The sequence below is a fragment of the Phascolarctos cinereus genome, unplaced genomic scaffold (assembly GCF_003287225.1).
Source record: "Phascolarctos cinereus isolate Bilbo 61053 unplaced genomic scaffold, phaCin_HiC Scaffold_726;HRSCAF=1367, whole genome shotgun sequence".
NCBI lineage: Eukaryota > Metazoa > Chordata > Mammalia > Diprotodontia > Phascolarctidae > Phascolarctos > Phascolarctos cinereus.
Genome location: NW_027556098.1, coordinates 340,267,678 through 340,295,363, shown reverse-complemented (window position 1 = coordinate 340,295,363; position 27,686 = coordinate 340,267,678). Strand labels below are relative to the sequence as shown.

At 37.8% G+C, this 27,686-nt stretch overlaps 1 protein-coding gene across 2 annotated transcripts in view; it reads right to left on the bottom strand.

Annotated features, from left to right (window-relative positions):
- RNASEH2B (ribonuclease H2 subunit B) overlaps nt 1-27,686 on the bottom strand; it is an 81,136-nt gene that overhangs the window by 14,606 nt on the left and 38,844 nt on the right. Inside the window, exons 6-10 of one of the 2 annotated variants that reach the window (XM_020969958.2) lie at nt 22,001-22,065; nt 19,143-19,248; nt 11,159-11,240; nt 7,316-7,358; nt 1,757-1,837 (exon numbers count right to left, since the gene is read on the bottom strand). In XM_020969958.2, coding sequence (XP_020825617.1) covers nt 1,757-1,837; nt 7,316-7,358; nt 11,159-11,240; nt 19,143-19,248; nt 22,001-22,065 — 377 coding nt within the window. The remainder of the gene's footprint in view (nt 1-1,756; nt 1,838-7,315; nt 7,359-11,158; nt 11,241-19,142; nt 19,249-22,000; nt 22,066-27,686) is intronic. The other variant, XM_020969959.2, reaches the window with a different exon arrangement.

Sequence of the window (27,686 nt, the reverse complement as noted above, 5' to 3'; positions counted from 1 at the left end):
ACTCATTTACTGTTCGATTTTATTCTTAAACTCTATGGGAAACTAAAAAGGAGGTGATAATATTCAAAAGATGACCAGTATTTGCAGAGCATCATGGGAACAGGAGGATGGTTTCCCTAAATTTTTTGTCAGGGGGTGGGGAGCTGTCAAAGAAGTGCTTTGGAAACTGTATTTTCAAAAGCTAATGTCTAACAATCCTGAAATTTAAGTTGCTGTATTTTCCTGCTCCCCGTTTTCTTTTCTTTCTTTCTTTTTTTTTTTGCTATGTGTTATAGGCAGAACCAACAGAAGGCAAATAGCAGCCAATTGTTTATTTCAATGCTTTGCTTTCAGCCTAAAGGAAAAAGAATGCTGAGGCGCTACAAATAAAGGCATAGTCCATGTGACTGGAAAGCGCAAAAAATAAAATCCCCATCGAAGTATTTTTGAGATTTTGTAATAAAACAGAGTATATGATCTCTAAAGCTTCCTTTCTGTTTTGTCCTTTATAAAAAGGCAACAAAACAAACAATAATGGCAACAAAAAAGGAAGGTGAAAAGAGGTGCACAGAATAGGGCACCAAATTTTCCCAACACAGAAACTCTGAATATCTTAATTAAGCATAAAACTTAGACTAATGCTCAATTAGTCTCCTGTGACTAATTGCCATGTGCTTTACAAAGTGGAAACAACTGTTGTCTGAGGAAAGGGCAAAAAAAAATTACAATCATAAGGAGTTGAAGATTGCTCAAGAGAGTAGCAGCCCCTTAGCTGAGGGTCTTCAAAATAAATACATTGTCTGCAATGATTCTTAGAAGTAGGGAATGGATGGATAAAATGACCTCTAACATTCCCTTCTAGAGTGAGGTATCAAACTCAAGGAGTGCAGAGGAACTAGATTAAAATGTAATTGGGAAACATGTAAAAATACGATTTTGTTATTCAGTCTTTTTTTTTTTTCAGTTGTGTCCGACTCTTTGTGACCTCATTTGAGGTCTTCTTGGCAAAGATACTGCAGTGGTTTGCCATTCCCTTCTCCAGCTCATTTTACAGATGAGGAAACTGAGGCAAATAGGGTTAAGTGATTTGCCCAGGGTCACACAGCTACTAAGCGTCTGAGGCCAGATTTGAACTCAGGAAGGTAAGTCTTCCTGATTCCAGGGCTGGCACTCAATCCACTGTGCCACCTCGCTACCCCAAAACACAACATAAATAATGTTAATTTCTGGATTTCTAATCTGACACCACTGGTTCTATAGCAATGAGTTTATGAATAAAAAAGGAAAGGTTAGGATAGCATTGTCTCTACTCTTCTTTGAACCTCAAGAATAGTTCGTGTTTGCTGACACTTCAAAATTGAGGAGCCTCTGATGTCACTGGTGAGGGTACTTCCTCTACCAATGCAGGCTGAAAACTGCTCTGTGCCTCAATGTGCATGAGCTGAATGAGCTGCTGCTATGGCCAAACAAAGGAATCCACGTAATCACCTGGTGGCCAAGCTTCTCCTGCTCAGAGTGTAGTAAAGCTGATCCCGGGACACCAGGTAGAGACAGTCCCTGGGCCTGCACTCACAGTCTTTCTAGCTCAATAATACCTGTCGAGGCTTACATTCCCTTGGCACGACCTTTGAAAACTGAGGGTCCCCCCTCCTCTGTACCAAGGAGTTTCTGGACAAATGTCTTGATTTCTATGGCCTGGGGCTTAATGACACGAAGATAAACATTCACTAGAAAACTGGCATTTGCTGAGGAACAATAAGGCGCTGGTCACACGTACCTTTTTAGTCTTCAGATCTACCCTGTTAAACTTAGTGTAATCTTCCTCTGCTTCTACAGGTCCATCTGACACCTTCCTTTTCTGCAATGTCAGAATGATGAAGCTGTGTCAAATGTCACTATGGCACATGGTCAACCGCTCTCAAAGTCTCCCGGGTACCCCGCTTTGCTGTTCCCTACTCAGCTGGCCCAACCACACCTATGATCCAACTGTCAATTCCTGGGTTAGGCTACGGCCATCTAATGATGCAATACCAGCTCTCAAAAGCTCTCTCAGATTGACTGTCGACCTCAGGAATATCACAGCATATCATTCACCATATGTCACAGAGGTAAATGCCAGCTAAAAATGATACTCATGTTTCCATGAGTGTGGCCTATGCCCAGTCTTTGGTGATAGTGACTGATAACAGTACTCTTTTGCTGTTGTTGTGTTATTTTTCAGTCGTGGCCAACTCTTCGTGATCTTATTTGAGGTTTTCTTGGCCAAGATACTGCAGTGGTTTGCTATTTCCTTCTCCAGCTCATTTATGCAAACAGGGTTAAGTGACTTGCCCAGGGACACCCAGCTAGTAAGTGCCTGAGGTCAGATTTGAATTCAGGAAGAGGAGTCTTCCTGACTCCAGACCTGGCACTCCATACATTGCGTCACCTAGCTGCCCCCTGGTATCCCTTATGAATACTAATAACATACCTGAAACTATCTTACATAGCTTGATTTTTAAATGTGCTTTAAAAACTGTTATCTTTTGTTTTTATATCGTATTCACTTCCAAATATATTCTTCCCCTTACTCCACAGAGAGCTATCCCTTATATCAATGAATGAAAGAGACAAAAAGCAGCAATGTAAAACTACACTGAGTCTGACGATATACGTAGTATTAAACAATGCACAGACTCCCCTCTCCCTGACCTCTATAAAGAAGATGTGTGTGTGTGTGTGTGTGTATTTTTTTTCCTGTCCTCTTTTCTTTAGAGCCAAGCTTGGTCATAATCACAGTTTTAAACTCAATGCTGTCAAGTGACCTACTTTATTCACATCAGAACCACCTTATAAGGTGGTTAGGATAGGTATTCATAACCTTGTATTGTAAGTCGGGAAATCAAGGTGTGGACAGGTTAGGTGATTGCTCAAGGGCCCTTAGTAGTAGAGCTGGAATTACAATCCCAACTGCCTTCCTCGACAATCAGTGCTTGATTTTCCCATAAGACCACACTGGCAACAGTCAAGTATTTATGCAGGTTAATATTTACACTTTTAACATTGACCTTGTGCCCAAGTGAAAGTGGACATCTTGTCAAAAGCCCAGATGGTGGGCTCACATTCCATGAAGCTAAACAAATACAAGCAGTACTCTAAACACAGAAGATGCATCCCTTTGGGAACAGAGGTTGCAAGAAGTAGAGGTTCCTAGAAACTGCACTCTCAAACAAAAATGCAAGTAATAAACTCCATGGAGACCTGTACGTGGCATCCATGTTCTTATAGAAACAAGGAGGCTGATCCTAGAACTGTCTCCAACTTACTCTCTGATCATGGCCCATCTCTGACTCTTGAATTTTTGCAGGAAACATTTTTTGAGAGATGTTGCTTATTATGAAAAGTTTTGTAACTTATGGATAAAAGTAGCTATATTAACATGGAACTCAGAGGGAATTAAAAACAATGCTTCTCTTTTACTATTTCTCCCAGTAAAATATACTATTAATATTTCATAATATATTATTATGATTTTAATTATATTAATAATATATTTTGTTTCTTGGTGTGCAATTGTAAACAAATGTCAGAAAACACATGAACAACAGTCTAAAAAAAGATGGAGATTCACACATAAGGGCACATTTTAAAATTTAAATTCACAGATAACTTTGAGGTCAAGAAAACTAATCCTGAAAAGGGGCTTTTCTGCAGTGGGGTGGGGGGAACAAACCAAAAAAATTACTATCTGGTAGTTTACCAGTAAGGCTAAAACCTACATCTTCAGATTTGGATTTAAAAAAACCCAGGCTGTGAGGATGTTTACAGTAATTTTCCTGTTAAGGTGCTAAAACATTTTAAATCTAGGAGATATCACCACTGCTTACTTATATCATGGTTTCTTTTTAATGGGTTTATCCCATAGCAAAGTTGAATGGAGAGGTTCCAAAATGAAAACTATTTGCTTTGAATATGAAATTCTTCCTAAGACGATGACTGTTTTGTTTAGATGGGCTAGGGGATTAACATCATATAAATACTGCTATAATTATTTGTAATAAAGAAAAACAAACATTGTAAGCTCTTTGGATAGGTCTGGCTTCTAACTACTCAGTGCAGGAGTTACCGTACTTTGTGCATATGTTAAACAAACCATGACTGCTACATATATTTAGATTTTTAGCTGTAAAAAACACAGTCTCCATGGGAATGGGAAATGTGTTTTTTTTTTATTATGGTAGATAGAATATTGAGTTAGAAAACATTTATTAAGGACCTAATATAAGCAAGACGTTGTGTTAACATAAGCAAGACACTGGGGATTGAAAAGGAAAAAAAATGATCAAGTTCTTGCCTTCAAGGGGTTTACATTCTATTAGAGAATATTATATATAAACAGAAAAGTAATTACAAGATAATTTGCAGAAGGAAAGAGCACAAACTAGGGGGATCAGAAAAGTCTTCAAATAGGAAGTGGTGTTTTAGCTAAGCCCTGATGGAAGATTCTATTCTAAAAGGTGGAGATGAAGAGGGAGTGTATTCCAGGCGCTAGGCTGATGGACAGCCTATGGAAAGGTGGGAGATGGAATGCCATATTGTTAGAACAAATGGGTCATTTTGGCTGGAATATAGAGTGATTGAGGGCAATACAAGTTTAGGATCTGACATGGGATTAGCAGTGATTAAGACAAGGGAGAAAGGGTCTTATGGGTAAAGCATAGGGTATATAGTTACCTATAGCATCAAGATTTCAAAGTGAGCAGCAGGATGAGGCCATAATAGGTATGGTGGGCAGGGAAAGTAGGGAGAAGTTGAATATAAGTTGTGGTAAGGATGAAGACTAATTTTAGGAGGAAAAAGGAGAAGCGGAGGGAAAGGAAGTTATGATCAGAGAAATGGACAAATTATTCTGAAAGAAGAAATAAGGCACTTCTCTGGATGAAGCACTGTAAACAGTGAGTCCATTAGGACTTGTGCTGAAATCAAATTTATTTAACATTTTTATAAATGACTTGCAAAAGATCTGCATGTGGTCCCTAAGCTTCTATACTGAGAGAAATATAGGTTTATAGGTCTTTAGCTGTGGTTTGTCATTATACTATATTTATCTTTGAGACAGTTCGACACAATGTGCAGTGGACCCAAAGGTTGATATGGTGTGGAGAGCATCATTAGGTGTAGTATTAGAGACAAGAAGAAAACACTTCTCTATCCTTGAATGAAACAACAGTGTGTCCCACACCTTTTTAGCTCTGGCTGCCAAACCACAAGAAAGACACAATGGAACTGGAAAAGTTAGAGAAGGCTTGGAGGGCAGCTAAAGTGACCAACATGAGGAAGAACTGATAAGGACAACCAAAAAATAATTTAGCAACCTTCAGTCTGGGAAGATGGAATCTCGGAGGGCATAAAACAGAAGTTTCAAAAGGTAAAATTATGACTATAGAGATAAATTCTGGAAATGAGAATGTGAAGAGATAAATTGAAAATGTTAAATTTGGGATAAATGAAAAGTACTTCTTCACAGAAAAGAGTGAATTTGTGGAACTCAATATCCAAAATGTAAAAAAGACTGAAAAGTACTTTTTGGATAACTGTTTATATGTTTTTTTATATTCCCTGATAAAGGTCTCATTTCCAAGATATATAAGGAAATGATTCAAAGGTATAAGACTGAAAGCCATTCCCTAAAGATAGTCAAAGGATATGAATGTTCAAAGGAAGAAATACAAGCTATCAACAATCATATGAAAACATTTTCTAAATCACTAATAATTAGATTAATGCAAAGTAAAGCATTTTGAGGTTTTCCCTCATATCTATCAGACTGGCAAAGATGACAGAAGACTAAATTGATGTAGGGGTTATGGGAAAACAGGTATGTTAGGTGATGACCAGTGGAGATGTGAAGTGGTTCAACTGTTCTGGAAAGCAATTTGGAACGACATCCAGAAAGTTACCAAAAGAAATCAAAGAAAAAGGAAAAGGACCTGTATGTACAAAAATATTTATAGCAGCTCTTTTTGTAAAGGCCAAAAACGGAAAACAAACAGCATATCCTCACATTAGGGAATGGTTAAACAAATTGTGGCATATGAATAAAATGGAATATTATTATGCCATAAGAAATTATGAAATAGACAACTTTGGAGGAAACTAGGAAGACTTTTATAAATTTATGAGAATAATGATAACACTATAGACAAAACAACTCCGCAAGACTTCAGAACTCTAAAAAAGCAATGAGGAACGATGAATCCAAAAGATGACGGTGAAACATGCTGCTCGTGAACTGAAAATGCAGTCACATGCCTAAAGGACATCCTAAGACGCTGACAACTTGCAGAGGATGAATTACCACTGTCACTGGTCAAACATGTCAATCAGACTTTTTATTAAATGTCAAATTAGCTACTTCTTTGCAGAGCCTCTGTATCCCAAAAACTGGAGCCAGGAAAGCGTTGTCTACTTCCAAATCAGGCAGCATATGGTTGTATTTGGAAGGCTAAAAGAAATGCTATTGGAAACCTGCGACTTGTCCTTTATTCCCTCTCAAGGGACATCACTGGAGGGGCTATAGCCAAGCTCCAAGAAAATGGTACCGATGACAAGCAAGTTAGAGTGTTTATTTCCCTGCATCTGAGTTGCGTACTTCTCCAAAACCCTTGTGTTGCCTGTGTGTGGCCATGTTTAAAGATCAGGTGTTGTTTATGGCTAGATTCTCTGAGCCTACAGATCTGGGAGGCAGATACAAGCCGTAGCCCACGCTGTGGAGCAGCTGTGGGTGGCGGTTTGTAGACTGTTTGGACTAGGAAAACTGTTCCTAATAACAGATGAAAACTCTATACAAATTTCCCTGATCGTTTAAAATAAAGAAAAATGTGGTTATTATTCCCTCACAAATGGTTCTTTGTGTTAGAAAAACCATACTCTGGTTGTTCGTGTTCTTGGTGTCAATGGGATGTAAATCAAATGAGTTTCAACTTATATGGATTGAGTATTTCTTGTAACCGATAATGCAGAACGTTTAAGCAAGCTTGCAAAAGGGCTCTTTTTTCTTCGCCTTAATTTCACCTCTGGGTTAGTCTTATAAAGTTATCCTGCTACATTAGCTCTAGTGACATTTTATATACCACCTTGGGAGTAACTTAAGTGTTTCCCTTTTACCAAAACTATAGACATTTTCAAAATTCTTAAAAACAGTAGGCAGAATGTAATCCATATCCCATACAGACTTACACCGTGTGTGGTGGGTGTAGCATGCATAAAATTGTACATAAGCAATGTTTAATCTCATGTGATAAAAGCTTAATATTTTTCCAAGCCCCCCAAAGATAAATTAGTCACAGCTTCTTACCTTTAATGGAGGCTCAGGCAATGAAGCAGAAAGTTCTGGAAGCCTAAGAAAACAAGAGATCTTTGTCATGGCTTTTTACCCACAATCAAATGGAGGGGGCCGGGCAAATGTAAGACTTAGCTTCCATTTTCATGATTCACCTTGAAATCTCTGCTGACCTTAATAGGCAATCAACCAAAAAAAAGGAAAGAGAGAGCTCTTTGTAGAGATAAATCTGTAAATATGTAAGTTCCTACAAAAATGTGAGCTATTATTAGGATCACAGATTTAGGGCCAGAAGAGACCTTGTAAGATCATCTAGTCCAATACCCTCATTTTACAAATGAAGAAACTGAGACCCAGAAAAACAAAGAGACTTCCCCTAAGGTCATACAGGGAGGAAGTGGCAGGTCCTTTGATTCCAAACCTTGTAGTTTTCTACTATCTCATGCTATTTCCATTACTATATTGGTACCAACCACACAAAATACTTTTAAATTCTAATGGAGCCGTGGATACTCCCTCCATAGGGGAAGATCACAAGTCCCCCAAGCCTTCTCATTCTGAGCAACTCTGATCCATGCCCTCCTACCGTATAGACTGTCCTTCATGGGCATCCCATCCAGCATACTGGCGATTTCCCTCTAATTTTTTCTGCTACAAGTACTCGAGCTGCTCAAGTATTATTGTCCATTGACACTACATGGCACACCTCCCTCCTTTTCTGGTCATACATATGATGGATGATGCCTCACGGTACTTCCTGAGTATGAGTAATGACTGGGGAAATGCAGCAGGCTACTTATATCTATCTATCTATCTATCTATCTATCTATCTATCTATATCTACTTATTTCCATTGTCCTTTGGGCTACTTGTACTTTTAATTATTCTGAGTTAAGTGAATAATTATATAATAGCTCACATTCCTATAGAGCTTTATAGTTTAAGGAAACTTTACACACATCTCAAATCCAAATGAGGTACACAGTACAATTACACAGTACAAATATTACAAACCCCATTTTACAAATGACAAAACCAAGGTTCACTTTTCCAAAGTCACTTTAATAATATAATAGAATCAGGATCTGAATCCAAATCATGGGAATAAGGATCTAAAGAAAGGCAATGTATTTGCAACACCAAATGATATGGAAGGACAACTGTTTCATTTATATATCTTTCTAGAGTTAAAGGAAAAAATAATTTAGATAGGCTAACCATCTCCACAACAATATTTTGGACACTTTATTAACACATTCAGATTTTAAAAAACTTAAAATTATTCTAATACAAGCCAGATCTTCTAATCGACATTCATATTCTAACCTAGGTAGTCCACATTTTAACACACCACAGCACACACACACACACACACACACACACACACACACACACACTCCTTTGACATTTAAGCTCCACAAATCACTGAAGATTTAATTTTTTACCTATTGTACACTGTATAGTAGATTCCAAAAACTTATTGCCTACTTAACAACAGGTAATTTGTAACCATGAACAAAAATAGTAATTATTTCATTTTTGGACTTGACTTGATAGAGAAACTTGTTTATTTTGCTTTTTTCTGTTTGTTTTTTCAGAAAAGGAAGGGGGAAAAGTAAATGCAAATTGGGATGGGAAAGGATCAAAGACAAAAATCAAATTTCTAATTAGTACAAGTTCTCCACTAAGAAACAAAGCTACACAACTCATTAACAAAGCTACATAATTCATTAAGAAATGAACTGGCAAAGTTCCTGGTAAATGCACAAATTTAACACAGATTGGCACTTTCCATGACTGAAAAAAGTTAGAGCATCCAGAGAAGTAAACTCAAGAAACATTAAGTTATACATGTGTCATAGACCTTATTTGTGGCTGTCCCATGTAATGGGTTGTCTACTTAATCTCTTACGTGATTGCTACCAGGTCTTCCAAGGTGGCAAATAACTAAGTGAATGAAAATTATCAGCTAGCTTCAGAGAGAAAAGCTCCAGGTCTCAGATTCAATACCAAGGCCATATGATAGATCATGGTGCCTGTTCTCTGAGACCCATAAAAATCTGCTAGTCAATCAGCAGTCTTTATTACAGACCCATACCATATATATACATATATATATATATATATGTATATATATATATATATACATATATTGCTAGAGAAGGATGAGGAGAGCAATACAGACTCAAAAAAAGATATAAAATCACTGTTTACCCTCAAAGAGTTTGCAATCTATCTACATGAAGCCTTTCCTGTTTAACCCAACTGCTAGTGACTTCCTTCTGAAACTACCTTAACTACTCTGCACTTATTCTGTTCATTTATTTTTATTATTATATTATGTATAATTATATTATTATAATTATATATTTATTATTATTTATTTTATCTTCATATCACTTATTCTGTACACACGTACACATGTAAACCCACACACCTACACACACACGTTCTTGGCTTCCCAATTAGAGTGTAAGTTCCTTTCAAGTAGGCATTGTTTCATGTATCACATCTGTATCCCTCACACCTAGCTAGGAATACCTCATTTATCCCTAGAATGCTTCATTGATTAACTGGCGGCAGTGTCTATACCTTCATTTTTGGGACAAAGGAACTAACCATCGCTGATCACCTTATTCTCCTGTATCCCTCAAGACATATATAAACAGTGCATACTCCAGTGAAAAGCATGTCCCCTAGCTACAGAGTCACTGTGCTACAATTCAGATTGTGTTCCCTGTGTGTGGGTATACATCTTTCTTATGACATAGAGAGCAGAGAACCAAACATTTATTAAGCACCCACTATGTGCCACTAAACTCTGGGAATACAAGACAAATTAAATACTCTCTCCTTCCAAGGAGCTACAATATACAATAGAACACAAACATATAATAGCATACAACAGAATACATATTATTGTGGTTCAGTTGTTTTTCAGTTATTTTCAACTTTTCGTGACTCCATTTGAGGGCTTCTTAACAAATATAAGTGTTTTGCAAATATAAGAGTGGTTTGCCATTTCCTTCTCCAGCTCATTTTACAGATGAAGAAACTGAGGCAAACAGGGTTAAGCAACTTGCCAAGGGTCACACAACTAGGGAGTGTCTGAGGCCAGATTGGAACTAAGGAAGATGAGTCTTCCTGACTGCAGGCCCAATACTCTATCCATCGCACCACCAATTTGCTCAGCATACATACACAAACATATAATAGCAGCAACAATTTACACATATATGGAGAACTTTCAGTTTTACTAAACATTTTCCTCATAACCCTGTAAGGAAGGAAGTACAAGTATTAGAACCACCATTTTACAGATGAGGAACTGAAGCTCAAAGACCTAAAGAGTGACTTGACCATCGGCCCATGTTCGCTGGGTTCTCAACACAAGTGTCCTGCTTCCAAATCCAGCATTTTTTTGTCATACAGCAGGATAGTTTTTATTTCACAAAGAAATTTAATGGAACCTTAAAATCCGATGCTTTTTAAAACAGCAGCCCATAACTAATTTTTTTTCTCTTCCTCAATTATCACAATGCAAATTTACAGGGCAGCTCTGAAATAAGAGTAATTTGGGGATCAAAATAAATGTAATAAATTTGTCTTTGTAAATCACATTAACTCTTCATTTCATCCTTTGATATGAATTGGTTTTGATGTATGGAATGTCAAACCATCAAAAACTATAAAAAGAGCCTCCAAACCATCCAATATTTGACATGGAATAAGTGGAAACCTTATTATCAAAAATTATCATTCGATAAGCAATTCCTTTTGGATATCAAGGGAATTTTTTTCTTGGGTGACAAGAGGCAGCACACTTCCTGAGCATAACAAAACATGAATCATACTTACTTTAAGTATTTAGCCAAGTCTGCACTTAATTCCTTAGGTATATATTCAGATATTAGGCCATGAGCATAACAGATATAATCCTCTGAAAGAAAATGAAATTAAATGCTGTGAGTAAGGAAATAAAAAAGGAAGAAACAATCCATTATCCAAGGATTATTTTACAATTTAGATCCTTGCATGGGGTAGCTTTAACAGTGTGGAATGGCCACAGTTTTATATGCACAGGTTTTTTTCTTAGCTGAGTAGTTCTGGTTATTTCTCTTCCAACATAACATTTATAATGAAATCCACTGTAACTAGGGTGATTATTTTAGAGAACTGAAGTAATCTACAGACTATGTCCTTGAAAAGGTATTTGCTTTAAGAGGATACTTAACATTATGTGTCTTTTCTGCAGAACTAATAAAATGTATTTTTTTTAAGTAAAAGGCTAACTCAACAGAATGTATAATCATTAATTCTAAAGCATCTGGATCTTACAGTTATTTGGCAAATGCTTCAGGACTAAAATATGGTTCTGGCATTAGTTGGAAACAGTTAGATAAGACCATGGAATCTGTTTCAGAGTCCTGTTCTTAATGTCAGTATTTCATATAAAATACTAGAGCATAACTAAACATCATTAGCAAGGCAGGATAATCATATGGGGGCAGAAATTGCTCAAAGTCATTTTTAGAGTTGAGACCTCCTGCTTTTAGAATTACCTCCACCTCTCTTCCCATTACTGCTTTTAAACAAGATAATGCTTGATCTCATCAACATGGATATTCATCAAATACAGAACTTAACCCATTCATTTCTGTCCAACTTGTGTGACTCCTATTCACGTCTGCCCAGAAGTCTGCCCCTGAGCTGTCCACCCATGGTGCTACAGTGCCTCACATTCTCCTGACATCATAAGGATTCCAGTGCAGTAACTTGGCTTTCTACCTGTTATCCCTTATTCTCACATGAGCAGCCTATCTTCTTTACTTGGTTACATTTTTTTATGATTTTTCACTCTGGTCCTTCTTCAAGTTCCTTCTTTACACGATGCAGTCTCCTCATAATCACCAGTTTTCTCCATTGTCCTCTGAGTGACCCTCACTTTTTATTCTTCAAGAACCCTCATATTCCTTGACTAGGGATCATACCAAAACAGCTCGTTTGTATTAAAAAGTAGGGTATTTGTATTAAAAAGGTGGGAGTTTGTTTCTGAGGGAAGTTTGTCATTATTAAGAAAATAATTTCCCAAAACAATTTGGCCCACTCTCTTTTTCCTGTTCAACTTTTTAATCTATTGGCAATGTGTGTCCAATATATATGATGCAGGGACAATGTTTTGCTTTGTCTTCATATTCCTGGCACTTAGTATAGTGGCTGGCACGTAGTAAGGATTCAATAAATGTTTACCGATTTGTTAATAGACAAACTCTAGGTTTTCCCTCTAACTGCAGACAATAGGCAAGTTTCATCTATTGTTGGGTTTTTTTTTCCCCTTACATGGATAGTTAGGCCAAACTTTACCTTAAACATACTGTCACAAATTGTGCCTCAGGGTCAGCTTAAAAATGATTAAGGTTTTATATCAATCTGACCAGGAAAGCCCAATATACATAACGGCAATAGTGTACACAACCTTCTTCATGGCTGTGAGATTTGAACCATACTTGAGATTAGGTGGCTGGTTAAGATCATTGTCATAATCCTGGAAAATAGCCAGCAGACCAATGTAGAAAATAATGTTATAACAAATAATAGTAACAATGATACTTTGATGAACTGTGATTTTTCTCAGTAGGGGTAATCTTTTCACGAGTACCAGTCATAATCCTTTCATAACTCATCCTATGTGTGATTCCTGTCCATATCTTTTCCCATAAATCTTCCACTGAAGGTCTACCAAATGTACTGGAGGTCTTTCCTCTTAATCTTTTAATATATCAAAGGTACAAAGATATTGATATAACAGCAGTTGGATTGTCTGTCTATTGTCTTTCTCATTACATGACCAGTCAGCTTCCTTTTCCAGTCCTGTCTTGTATGTACTGAAAATTATTTTTATGTATGCAAGCTATCACTGGAAAAATGCTATAGTCTGTTTGTCCTACCATGTATAGTTCCACTGCTCACTGGATTAGTTCTAAGTTGAATTTTTCTGAGATTATAGTGTTCTATGATTTGTAGACATAGAGTGGCAAGCAGGGAACAGTTGTGTTGAAGAGAAAGGCTTTTTTTTTTTTTTAGCATTTTTTGTGTAGGACAAGTAACATTAATTTTCCAAGGGTAATTCATCTCAATCTTTTCCTCCATCCCATTATAGACATAGCTCAGTGTCTTATCCGTGAAAAACAGTTTGCCAATGGACTAATCCAGTAGGCTGTAGTCTAGTTGTATGTCAGAGTCTGGGCAACATGAACTTTAGCTTTCCTAAAGTGTGAATGGCTAAAATAATTTCTGTTGCCTTGCTTTGGATTTCATGAAGGAGGTTCTGAAGTGTTCTGGGACTCCATATAATAAGTACCTTGTCATCTATAAAAAGGAACATTTGTAAAACTATCATCCATGAAGAATGATTCTCTTGTTTACACATCTTCCAAGACACTGGAACACACCTATCAACCCTCAGTGGATCAGCAAACTTATGACTACAAACTCATTATTTTGCATAATTTTAATGTACATGTGGGAGAAACCTTATCTAAAGTCTGCAAGACTTCAATTTCTTCAAATACTTTTTAAAAAATTAACCAACAACAAACAGATTCTTACATTTTCTATGCTTAACTGTACGACTTTAAATATTTGGTCTGCTACAGAAAATCATTTGCAAAAGCCTGCTTATTCCCTTCTCATGTTTTCCTCCAAGAGGCCCTCAATGCACAGATCATCCTAAAATTTTATAGAGATGAGAATGCAGGTATCTTGACTGATAGTTGAGGTTTTCCTGGTCACTTATCTTTTTAATGTGATGTTTTCTTTAGAATCTCTCCCTCTTTTAGAGATCCTGAGAATTGATCCAAGTACCTTTTAAATTGTGTCATCTCTAGGATACATTTCTTCTTTAAGTACTTAGCCAGGCCTAGCCATTCGTCCTGACTTTACTCTCTGAAGTGATACTGCTTCAAATAACACACTGGACACTGAGATGATTGCATCCAAATGTGGTTCTACTGTTGCGATTATGTGAAGAGATCCATATAAACACACTGGCCAACCTGTCCCGTTTTACATCTGTTTGTTTTCCTCCCATTGTTACTTACAAATTGTCAGGGCATAATCTGGCTTTTCCACTGTTCTGTTAGGCATTGCTACTTAAAAACCTTCTGGCTTTATTCCCTGTAAAGCTTTGGAAATGAGGCAGCAAATCACAGACTTAGAGGTGGAAAGGAGATAAGAAGTCATCAAATTCACGCCCTTCATTCTACAGTTGAAGAAACCAAGGCCCAAGGAAGTTAAATTATTTGCCTGAGGCCACACCCATGTAATGAACATTGGGAGAGTGGTCTGAATCCAGGTCATCGGGCTCTAGAACCGGCACCCCTCTCATACCTCACTGCCCCCTAGCAGAGTCAAGATTTGAACTAAAGGCTTGCTCTATCATGCTCTCCACTTGGCAAGGAGATTAAATGTCTTGGTTGAAATGGGTTCAGGTTTCAAAAGATATGCTTCAACCTCCTCATTGTAGCAACGCTTTTGCATGAGTTAAATGTTCATAAGAAATGATGAATTAATCAATGTCATTTCCCATTTTTCAAAGCAGAGAGGCTCTTATTTCCTGACAGTTTCTGCCAAACTCCACCTGTGACCACTTTCACATTGAGTATATTATGGCATATAGTGACTTGGCTTGGTGGATCTCATCAAGTTCTTCCAAAGCACCCCCTCCCTCTTCTGTTTTCACATGTGTTGATACATAAACTGTAGCTATCATCACAGTGGGCGGTTCAATCACAGATCACAGATGCAGAGCTGGGAGGGACCGTGGAGGCCAACAAGTTGAACCCCCTCACTTTACAGATGACTTGCCCGAGTCACAGAGCTGCTAAGTGTCTGAGACAGGATGTGAACTCGCATCTTCCTCACTCCTAAGTCCAGTGCTCTTTCTTCTGTGCCACCAAGTTGCACAAATTTCAATGATGCTGCAGAGCTGTGACACATGAGGAGACAGCAGCAGCAGACAAGCCAAAATGACCTTGGGAACCAAAGACATATCGCCTGTGATGCTGTCTGCCAACAGCAGCTACACTGAAGATTTACTGGGCTCCTCTTAAGGGTTGAGAACACTGCTAGGCACTCTGGGGAATATTAAAAGAAATCTGAGACACTGTCTCTCCCTAAAAGGAGTTTAGTCTGAAAAGCAGCAATGACGAAAGGTCTCTTCAGCCACCCCTGCACATATGGGTGGTGAGCATTTCAACGTGACTGTTTTCTTATATGGATAACAACGGTCACTTTAAGGAACTCTCACTGCATTATACAAACATTAAGAAGTCATATTCTTTTGTGAACTACCACTTTTCTGTACTTAAACTGGTTCGGTATTTTTTTTTATATGACTACCAATGGCCTAATGAATATTTTTTAAAATACCCAAAAAAGAAAAAAGGAAGGTTCTTGGGTGTTGTTGTTTTTTTAAATAAAATTCCTGAGTGTAAAAGTAATTTTCCATAGCCTCATTCCAAAATGAGTGATAAGATTTCTTAAACTCCTTAATTAAGCCATTCACTCTTTATGAAATTCAGAGGTAACCTTTAACAAACATTCAAAATAAGCATAAGTAGCATTATTCTACCCTCCCTAGAGCCTCCAAATTACACAATGAAAAAACAAAAACTAAATGATGTATGAGGAGTACAAAAAGTGTCTTCATCTTTCTCCTGTTACCTGGGAAATTATTTTGAACTACAGGCACTCCCCAACTTTGAGGTTCTATTCCAAAAGTTCACTTGTAAGCTGGATGTTTATTTGCAAGCTGAAATATAAGACTCCTTCATCCACATCAAGACCCCTGTAGACTCCAGGGTCCTTCCCAAATGATTTTTAAAACCACATCAGAAATGAAGTCATCTTGTTTTTTAGGATTACTGATGCCTAGGGGAAAGAGATTTTCAGGATCAGCTTAACCCAGAGGGGAACAGGGTCAGTGCATCCTACAGCAGAAAGAACTGGATCTGGATTCAGATGCCCAAGTGCCGATTGTGCTACCAATATTAACTATGAGACTTCAGGCAATTTAATTAACCTGGGCTTCTGTAAAATGAGGAGAACCTTCTAAGGTCCCTTCCAGCTCTAAATCTGAGTGAAAAATAGTAAAACAATATGTTCCAAATCAGAGTTCAGGGTACAAGAAAAGAGTACCCTTTTCCCACCGGTCACAGAAATACCTGGAACCTCACTCACCACTTCTAGCATGGTACTGGCTGGCAGACTGTGCAAGGAATGTTTGTAAGATGACTGCCATTTATTATACTGTGAACTACTCTTCAAATTTCTTTTTATATTAAATGATTCAAGCTGTACATATTTGAGTCATACAAAGGGAAAATGGCACAATGGCCTCTGTGTATAGTCTTGAGATTTATAGAAACTAATCACATTGTATAAACATACAGGTAAGTATAACTTTTCTAAATATCAAATAAGGAGATGGAGGAATTGAAAGAATATTGTTTGGCAGGTATCTATCCAAACCTCACACTTAATTATAGGCTTCAGTCTCCTCTTGTATGAAGTAAGGAGGTTGCACTATATGTTCTCCAAGTTTCCTCCCAGACCCAGAATCCTGGGTTCTATAATTCTATTGCTACTAATCACAAGCTTAGGTAGAGTCATTTGCAGAAAGGATGGAGAGCTTGAACCCAGAAAGACAAGAAAAAATAGAGATGAAAGAACAGATTTTAGAACTGTGTCAGCTAGGTCTGAAGCTGGAAATGATGGATACTACAGTTATGTTAAGGATTAAGTCTAGCTGAGCTGGAGAACAGACTGAAAGCAGAGAATCAAAGAAGTCACTTAGCAGACCAACTAGTTTAGTTGAGACATAGTGCCCAGTGAGTTGTTTACCAAAGACAGTGCAAATCAGAGGTGGTGAACCTGTGGCCTTGAGGCCACACGCCACCTTCTAGGTCCTTGGGAGAAGCCTTTTGACTGAGTCCAAGTTTTACAGAACAAATCTTTTTATTAAGGGGCTTTGTTTAGTGAAGTTTAGATTTAGTCAAAGGGCTTCACTTGAGGACCTAGAGGGCCACCTGGGGCCTTGAGGCTGCAGGTTCCCCACCCTTGATGTAGATTAACCCAGTTTAGCAGTGGAAGCATTTATTTAACATATAAAAGCTACATTCATCAAGGAAATCTTATGGACAGTTCTTAAGACAATGAGGATACTGAGGTTTACAGTTCTAGAATAGTGAGTAACCCTGAGTACATGTGTTCTCCTCACTTATGTGTCTTTTTTGCAAATTTCTGTGTAGGCCCACTCTTCCTCTACAGAAACCCAAGTGCTTTGGTGGGGTTAACCCAGGTTTATTTGTGGACTGTGATATATTATTTGCTTTAATATGTAAGTTATTATTATGTCTTTTGCCTTACTGCTAAATAAACGAGTATTCATAAAATCTAAAAGTGTGATTACTGTGAGTGGTGATTGTGTACATAGAAATACATCATGAGGATTCAAGAGCTAGAGTGGTGAATAGGGGGAATATATTCCCTCACAACAGAGTGACTCCTAGGACTCAGATAGTTGGAGTATAACTGGTGGAAGTCCTTTTCTGGGAACCTAAACCTGCTTGTGAAAAGGCAGACTGGAAGTAAGCCAGTCCAGGGAGCGAGCAGGTGAGAGATGTGAGGTCTTGCGGAGTGGGTGGCCAACCCATTAATCCATTATATAGCTTGAGAGAAGCATAATCACTGAACAGCGGACTTTTACAAGCATTTACTAAGTGTCTACTTTATACCAGGCACTATGGTAGGAAATGGGAATACAAAGATGGAAACTAAATGGCCCCTGTCCTCAAGGGATTTATGTTCTATAAAGATGTTCATCTAGATGACCCAATTTAATTCATATCTAAGGCATTACTCCCATCTATGACATCTAAAATAAATGGTTCATTAACTTCTACTTGAAAAACTGTAGTGGTGAAGAACAAACTCACAACCTGTGAAGTAGCCAATTTCTTTTCAGACAGCAATAATTGTTATTTTTCCTTACACTGAACCACTACATCTGGCATCAAGAGACCCAGATCTGAAGCCTGCCTCCATTACTTACTAAGTCACCTCACCTCTGCTGGACATCTTAATCTATAAGGTCCCATCTAGCTTTAAATCCTTTTATGTTATAAAATCTAACTCTGTAACTGCTACTCTTTTGTTCTTTCTGCTTTCAAAGCAGAAAGTCTTCCACATGAAAAACTTTCATATTTCTGAAGACAGCTACCATGTCTTTTCTTCTCTGATTGAACATACCCAGCTCTCTCATACCATCCTTGGAAGGTGTGATTTGAGTCCTCAACATGTAAACTTATTTATTTTTTTCAATTAGAATACACAATAATCATGCATGTATAATTGAAAAAGTGCCCTATTTTTCTGTTAAGTACACTAGTTTTGAATCTAAGTCAAGCTTTTATCATTTAAGCAAACATTAATAAAAGGAAGTCTGAAGCAGAAATGTCACTTGAATCAGAAAAAAAAATTACATCCTTGTTACATGTTGGCACAAAAGAAATAAATATCAGAAATAAAATAAAAATAAAAATCAAAGGCTTTAAAAATTTGCAGGTAAGTATTGAGGTGCCGGCATCTTATTCTATTCTAAGATGGTTGCTTCTGCAATATCTCAGATACAAGTCCCATCTCAGGCACTTACCAGCCACATGATCCTGAGGAAGTCATTTAACTTCTCTGTATCTCAGATTCCTCATCATTAAAATAAAGGGATAGATCTGAAGGTAGCTGCGGTCCCTTCTAACCTTAATCTATGATTCTATGAACTTACCTTCTTTGACATCAGAGCCATGGTCACCTGGGACAAACGTGGCAGATGATACTCGAGCACCTACATTTACATTGCCAATTTTTAAAGCTCTCACAGTCTGACCCACCTACAGAATGATAAAAATGGGAGGAATGAAGGAAATCAGTGCCAACTAAAAGAACACTTGACCCTTTCCAATTTGGAAAACTATTCCACAAAGACTGAGGAAGAAAATAACATAAGGCTTTGTAAAAGCCTAAGTCACTATTTAAGGGGCTGAGGAATGAGTGTTTTGGGTTCTATAAATACCTGTAGAGTACCCCACAAGATCAAAGATGACTCTAGACTCAGAAGAAAATTATAGAGAAATGATAACACTTCAGCTTATTCCTAATATATGTATAATCTAAAACTCTAACTTAAAAATTTCCCTAAGTGCAATAAGCACGAACCTCTACTTACTCAAAGAAACAAGAGAATAAATGAAATAAATATAAATTCACTTAAACCATTAACAAGGACTGAGTAAGGGGGTATTAGATGAGGCACCAAGATTCTGTTCGAACATTTTCATCAGCTCTTATTCCATACATAAAAGAGCTGGGGAATGCTGCAAATCGTATAAGGCACTGCCATGATAATCTAGCAAAATTAAAAGCGAAAAATCAGTGATCTATTTTGTAACATCTCACCGTTTTCTAAGGCTGACAGGACATTGGCTAGAGTTTCATTAGGTCAATTTACATTATCTAGACTCAAAGGGCACCTATCCTATTTTATACTGTCACAGGCACAATTATGCACATAAAATGTAGAAGCACAAGAAGCACTAAATTCTTACTGGTCCTGGAGACCTCAAAAAGGATGGTCTTCAACACTTCTGTCTTGGGCAAATTTTTGTAGCAAATTTGGATGCACTGACTAATTCAAACTTAATATTTAGGACAGCAATTCTTAGCCTGGAGTCTGTGAACTTTTTTTTCCCATATATTTTGATCCTGTATTTCAATACAATTAATTTCCCTTGTAATCCTATGTCTTTTATTTTATGCATTTAAAAACTTCTCTCTGACAAGGGGTCCACAGGCTTCACTAGACTGCCAACGGAGTACACGACTCAAAACGCGTTTAGACCCCCTAGTTCAGGATCACAAGGTCATTGTTGCCACTCATATATTTCTGCTGGGCAAACAAGCTTTACTTAAGACTGTGTTAATAAAGGCCATCCTACGGTGTTTAAACTAATAAAAGAAAGATCCACCCTTCTCAGGCTTGTCTCCACAGGACATGTCTGATAAATGACTGATTTCTTACAGCAACAGCCTGACTTTGTGCTTATTTGCTAGGCTACCAATAGTGTATAAAATAAGAAAACACCGATGCTCTCTGACATGGCAGATACATACTTGTATAAAGAACCCCAGATTCTTAGATTTAGTGATGTGGAATAAGATGACAGGAGTTCAGATAGAACAGATACCTGTGTTAGCTTCTGACAAAAATAACAATAATAATGATAAAAACTGATCCAGGTAGGGCTTGAAGACCAACTGGCAGTATCAGTACATGATCTTTTAGAACTAATATCAATTAGTTGCCAATGGCTTCCACAACTTAAGGCTAGTTATATTTAGTATATCAAACATACTCTTATGACTAAACTACTATTAAAGGGAGTAACTTGCATTTCTAGACTTGATTCCTCCCATATCTTTTATCTCCTTCAAGACCTATCTACTTGGATATCGTCTCCCAACCTGAATCAAGATCCTGTTTCTACTGCTTACTTGCTATTTTACATGTATGAGAACCAAATTGTATTGAATGAGTCTGGGTCCTTTCTAGGAAATGCTAGGCAGGTCTGTGAAAGTGAAGCATCCTCATGAGAAATCTGAGCATATGAATGACTCTAATTAAGATAAAATACAACGAATAAACAATCAGCCTTGGGAGCAGAAATGTAACCTAGACTCTTAACTAATAGATCTGTAAATATTTGTTCATTGTTTTGATTTTCATTAACCAGCTGCATCTTTAGCCATAATTATAGCACGTCTTTATTACGGTTGATATGAAGACAAAGATAAATCTTATGAAACTATATAATCATCTACAAATGGGCCAGTACTTGTCCAAAAGAGGACATAACAATTATAGTTAAGTGAAAAATATCTTGAATTTAGCATGATGCCTGGCACATAGTAGGTGCTTAGTAAATATCTACTGACTAATGTTTATCAACTAGTTGAACTACAGTGAATTTAAAAATAGTGTGATATTTTAATTCAATAAAAGGTTACTAGAATTGCATTTTATTTCATACTTATTAACTCATAGAGGTAAGTTGAGGTTTTTTTATTTGTTTAACTAGACTTTGAACTCACTGTTTTCCAGGTTAATAAAAATATTTTTCACCACTTTGCCCACATTCAAACCGCCCCACTTTACAAGGGAACCTTGTCATATTTGTCTGTATGTTTCTGTCTAGATGGCATGAGGAAGTCTCGCCCAGTGTCGGACTTGGACAGAGGAAAGACTTAAGTTGTCATCCTTGTTCTGACGCTTTCTAGCTATGTGACCTTGAATAAGTGGTTTAACCTCTTTGAGTCTCAATTTCCTCACCAGTAAAATGAGAATAATAATATTTCCATTACCTAATTCATACTGCTGCTGTGGGGAAAGTGCTTTGCAAACCTTAAAGAACTCTAGAAATGCACAATTATTATTAATATGCTTTTAATTGGATCATTCTTGGCAATTCTCATGTAGCTTTTCTGGCTCAGTTCATTCTACAAAGCTGTTTCAAATCAAATAACTTGTTATATTAATGCTCTCACTTTAAACAGGCAGGCATTCAATGCTTAAAAAAAAAACTATACCTTTTTATTCAGCCACTTCAATGTTTTCTCTTTGCTGTACTTATAAAACTTCTTATTTCCAATTTCTAGGTTAAAATAAAGAGGAAAAAGAAAATCAGAGCTATGGGTATAACCCAAAAGAAACTCAAAAGTACCTGATATGCATGTTAGCTTTCAGAATTTATCTAATTACGCAAGTGAGACATTTCACTGAGAAAAAAATGGTTTCTTACTTTCCTAGTCACAAATAACACATAAAGAGGTATAGAAATATTTTAAAGACTCATCAAACTAACATATGAGTTACTTTTTCTTTTCTGAAAGTTTAAGATCACCTCAGTATTTATGAAAAGTCCATTCCCTAAAATCACATGGAAAAACCCTACTTATAGTCATAGCTCTGCCACTGACAAAGACCATGCAACCATAGAGCAAGTCATAACATCCTTGGGTCTCAGTTTCCTAATCTGTAAAACAAAGGAGTTGACTGAGAAGCTCTGGGAACTGTCTTCCACTTTCAACAGTACATGATCCTGTAAATTTTAACAACAGGAACCAAGCTTGCAGAAGAACTGGCAGGCTGTCACACAACCTTAACAAAAAGTTTGTTAATCACTCCATTATGACATGAAAGGATTGGTATAATACTAAGAAAAGATTCATACAGGAATCATAAATGTATTACCAGTATGACCAGTGAATTATCTCAAAAAATTCAGAATTACATTATAATCAGACTGTTCCTGTATGGGAATGAAAGTTATACTTCCCATAAAACACATTTCTCCTTGCCCACAATCTATCTAAGCAGCTTTGAATACCATTAAACAAATGTAGCCATCTGCAACAATCTTCAGTTCAAGAGATTTTGTATTTTCTTTGTAATTAGCAATGGTATCGCTTCCACTCCAATGCTTCCTCCCCTCCACCATGAATATTCGTATGGCCACTGTAAATTACAATGCCAGATTGGTGTTTACCATATGTAACTCCATGATAATTATCCCATAGAGTTATATAGAATGACTTTTTTCCCTTCCTCTATATGGAAGTAATAGGAATGGAAACTGTTTGGACAAGGAAACCTCACTGCATTCCCATTAAATCATTTGTACCAATATTAAATGATTTGCATCCTAGTAGGGCTGGGAGGTCCCAGGACTCCATTGCTGTATATTTCTTCTCCATTTTTACTGCAGATTTCCCAAAATTAAGACCAATAATAAGGTAAGAAGTGGTGGCCCTATTCCATTTTCCCCACAGTCTTAAGTCTCTTCCTTGGAATAACAAAAAGGAAAAATACGTACAAATGGGATTTTGTCAGAAATATAAGACCTCCTGCCCATAAATTTCTTGCCTATTGGTTCAGGAGACTACCTGGAAGAAAGCAGGGCCACTGGGGAAACATTTTTCAGAATCAGGGCAGAATATAATGGGGAAAAATTGTTGTTCTTTTTTCTCAGAAGTAAAGGGCATTCCCTATCCTGTGATCTACTAAACACTTCAGAGGAGCCATAAGAATTTACTCATAAAGAAGATTCTGTTGGTGGCCGGAGATGAAGGAAACATACAATTTTATTCTATGTTAGCAACTTGTTAATATTACTATGGGTATTAAATTGCGACAAGCAGTCACAGGAAACTGTAGCAAAATTGGAAACACATTCTATTTTTAAGGTAAATATTTGACAAATTATCTTACTTTTCCATATGCACATGGTTTTGGACAGCCTGTCTTTTTTGTATTATCTTTATGTTTCTTTCACAGGATGCAGATTATTGGAGGCCTAGCCTTAAGACTGCACCCTGCATACAGGTGACCACACAAACCTCTCTGTAGGCTTACTCTCATGTATGTCTTCAGCTCCAAAAAAGCCTTTTGAACTCACCTTGCTTATCTGCTCCATTCTGCATTTAGGGCTATAGGACAAGGCTTCCTGGAGAAGACAGAATTTTAGCTGAGACTTGAAGGGAGCCAGGGAGATGAAGGAGAACACTCCAGGCATAAGGGACAGCCAATAAGAAGATATGGAATATAGAAAGGGAATGTCTTGTGTGAAGAACGGCAAAGAGCCCATGTCACTGGTTCATATTTGGAGGGAAGAAGTAGAAGAAGGCTGGAAAGTTAAGAAAGGGCCAGGATATAAAGGGCTTAAAAGCCAAACAGAGGATCTATGTTTGATGCTGAAGGTAAATAGGGAGCCGACGAAGTTTACTGAGCAGTCCAGATGCAACACAGTCAAACTTGCACTTTAGGAAGATCACTCTGATAGGTAGGTGTTGGACAAACTGGAATGGAGAGATACTTGAGGCAGGGAGACCAACTGAAAGGCTACTGCAATCCAGTCTAGGTGTGAGGTGATGAGGGCTTGTACCAGGCAGCAGTCATGCTGCACAAAAGGAGAAACATGGAAGATGTTTTAAAAGGTAGAATCAACAACACTTGGCAACAGACTGCATGTGGGGATGAGAGAAAGGGAAGAATCAAGAGTCAAGTGAAGAGTCACAACACTGGATAACTGGGAAGATGGTAGTCTCCTTGAAACTAACAGGAAAGTTTGGAAGACAGGAGGGTTTAGGAGGGGGTGGGGAAGAGAATGGGTTCAACTTTGGACATGTTAAGTTTTAAGATGTCTACAGGACCTCCAATTGGAGATGTTCAATAGACAATTGGAGATGTGAGACTGGTTGTCAAGAGAGAAGTTAGGGCTGGATAAACAGATCCGAGAATTGTCTGCATAGAGATGATTTAATTTATGGAAGCTAATGAGACCAAGGGAAATAGTATTAAGGGAGAACAGAAGACCCAGTACACAGCCTTGGGGACACTCATGATTAATGGCCTTGACCTAGATGAAGATCCTCCAAGAGATTGAAAAGGAGCAGACAGATAGGAGAACCAGGAAAGAAAAATGTCACAATGACCCAGAGAGAAGAGAATATAAAGTGAAAGGGGTTATTGAGAGTTTTCAAGGCTACAGAGAGTTCAAGAAGGATAAAGATTAAGAAAAAGTCATTTAATTTGGCATTTAGGAGGTCACTGGTAACTCTGGAGAGAGCAGTTCTGGGTAAATGATAAGATCAGAAGACAGACTGGAGAAGAAAGTGGAGATTCTGATTGTAGATCACATCCTCAAGGAGTTTAGCTATGAAAGGGAGAAGAAATATAGCTTAACAGAGATGGACAAATCAGGTGAGGTTTTTCTGGATGGGAGAGATGAGTGTCTGTAGACAGCAGGGAAGCAGATAATAGACAAGGAGAGATTGAAGATTAGTGAGAGAGTGGGGTTGATAGAAGGGGCAATCTGCTGGAAAGAATGAGATGAAATAGGATCACTTGTCCTTGTAGAGAGGTTTGTCTTGATAAGGAGTTAGGTCACTTCTTTGTACAAGACAGGGATGAAAGAAAAAATAGTAAGGGAAGACTTCTGAGTGATCCAAGGTAAGGAGGAAAGTAGGAAGGAGCCCTTGGCCTCAAATTTTTCAGTGAAGTATGAAGCAAGGTTTCCAGCAAAAAGAGAGGGAAGAAGGAAGGGAGAGAGAAGGAGAAGAAGAAAGGGGGAGAGAGGGAGAGAAGAGAGAGAGGGAAAGGCAGAAAGAGGGAAAGAGAATGTGAGAGTGTGTATATGTTAGAGACAAAGTGAATGTGCATATATGTGTGTGAAAGAGAATGTGTGTGTGTGTGAGAGAGAGAATGTGTATGTGTATGTATGTATGTATGTATGTATGAAGAGGGGATGCAAAGGGAGGTTCGAGAAGGGGTGAAAAGGTTTAGAAAAGCAGGTGAGCGGAATAATGAATCAATTAGGGACGTATAAAAGGACTGCCTTGCTATATTAAGGTTACGTTGAGATTACGTGATAAATATTTGTAATGGATCCAGTCAGCAGTTTCGCAATTTTCTCCAGCTCTGCTAAGCAGCATGTTAAGAAGATTGAAGGCAGTGGATGGTAGAAGTAATCCAAAGTTGGGCTTTCCAAGGCATGACTGGATGAGGCAGCAAGGGACTCAAATGTAAAGGACAGTGTAGAGTTGGACTGGTTTACCAAGGGAATCAAGATAGGGCAGGAAGGAGAATGCAGCCAGTGTATAAGGTGATTGCCTCGTAAAGAACTAATGGGTGGAGGGATTGCAGGTCACTGTGTGGATAAAAAACATGGCTGGGGTTGTAAGGGAAAGCTAAAGATGGAGTGATAAGTTCATGAATATGGAAATGGAATACTTGTGGGCGATGTCAAGATCAAGGGCATGACCATTTATCTCCATGTGTAGTTAAACAGGAGTGAAGTTCCAATCTCCAAACTCCACTCTAGAAGTTAAGTTGAGAAAGTGGGAATTTAGGGTGTTTGAGACACTATGAGTATGTAGAGACAGAGGGCTGAAGCCCTTGAGCATAAGGGCAGGAGTCTGGGTATAGAGAAAGACCATGAGCAAGGCAATGAACTCATTAAAGGAAGAAGAGCGTCTTCAGGTTCTGTAGATAAGAGCTACCAAAGTGTCAACTGGGTGGTATATATGGATTGAATGAATTTCAAAGGAGGAAAGGTTACTACGTGGTAGAGGCAGAGGGCGCATCTGGAAGTGGCAATGGGCAGCAAGGAATATTCCAAATCCACCACCATAACTGGGGAGTCTAGGGGAATGAATGAAAGCACAACCCAAATCCCAAGCGCACACACACATACACACACATACAAATCTGCTCATTTTTGTAGTTATAAATATAGAAACCAATAAGGTTAACAATTGTGAGAGCACGAGCTTGATGACAATTAACAGTATATACCTTTGCTTGTCTTTAAAATGCAATGCACATTTAATATTTGTGAGAGTTTATTGACTGAGTTTGATATTATGTGTATATATTGAAAAATCTCTTCTCCCTAATATGTCTGGTGCCTATAAAACCAGAATAAAACATCTGGAAAGATTGGGTTTGAGAAATACAGATGGAATACAAGGGGGACTACAATTAAATAATATGTTCAGCATTCGGGTAATTGTTATGTAGACTTGGAAGTTTCCCTGATGTATTGTTGAACAAACTGCCTAAAGCGTATTTTAACATCTATTTTCTCAACATTTTCCATAACTCACAAACTCATATGGTCTCTTTTTTCCCCTTGCCTTCTGGGAATACAAAGCTTGGCAACATTACTTGCTTTGTTTAATCAGGTAAGATTTCTTGGCTCTTCATATTAATCACATCAGACAAGATCACAGTACAGCTTTTGCCTGAGCAATATGAAACAAAATGTCACACTCCACAGCAGAATGCTACAACCCTTTATTAATCCTTTCCATTGTCATCTTTCCACCGTATGTGAAACTTTTTTGGCAAGAACCCCTCTCTGTTCCCCCAGATCTAGTGAACAGGGACAAGGCATTTCCTTCACTAATAAAGCAGGTGATGGTAAGGTCATTGCCATCATCACTCAGGACAGAACCACTGTGGCTCTGTCTTTTTCATCAGACACAGAAAGCAGAGAGAGAAAGGGAGGAGTTTTTACCGTCCTAAACAGATTTAATACAAATCCTTGGTGTCCAAGCCCTGGGAGACCACATTTGGAGGTTAATTTCAGAACGGCTAGTTTGGGGATTAAGTAGCAATAATTATATATTGTGTCTAGACGATCACCTGCAGAGAATTACCCTGTTCCTCATTTATCTAGTTGGAGGTTGTGATGTCCTGTAATAAACATTCTGT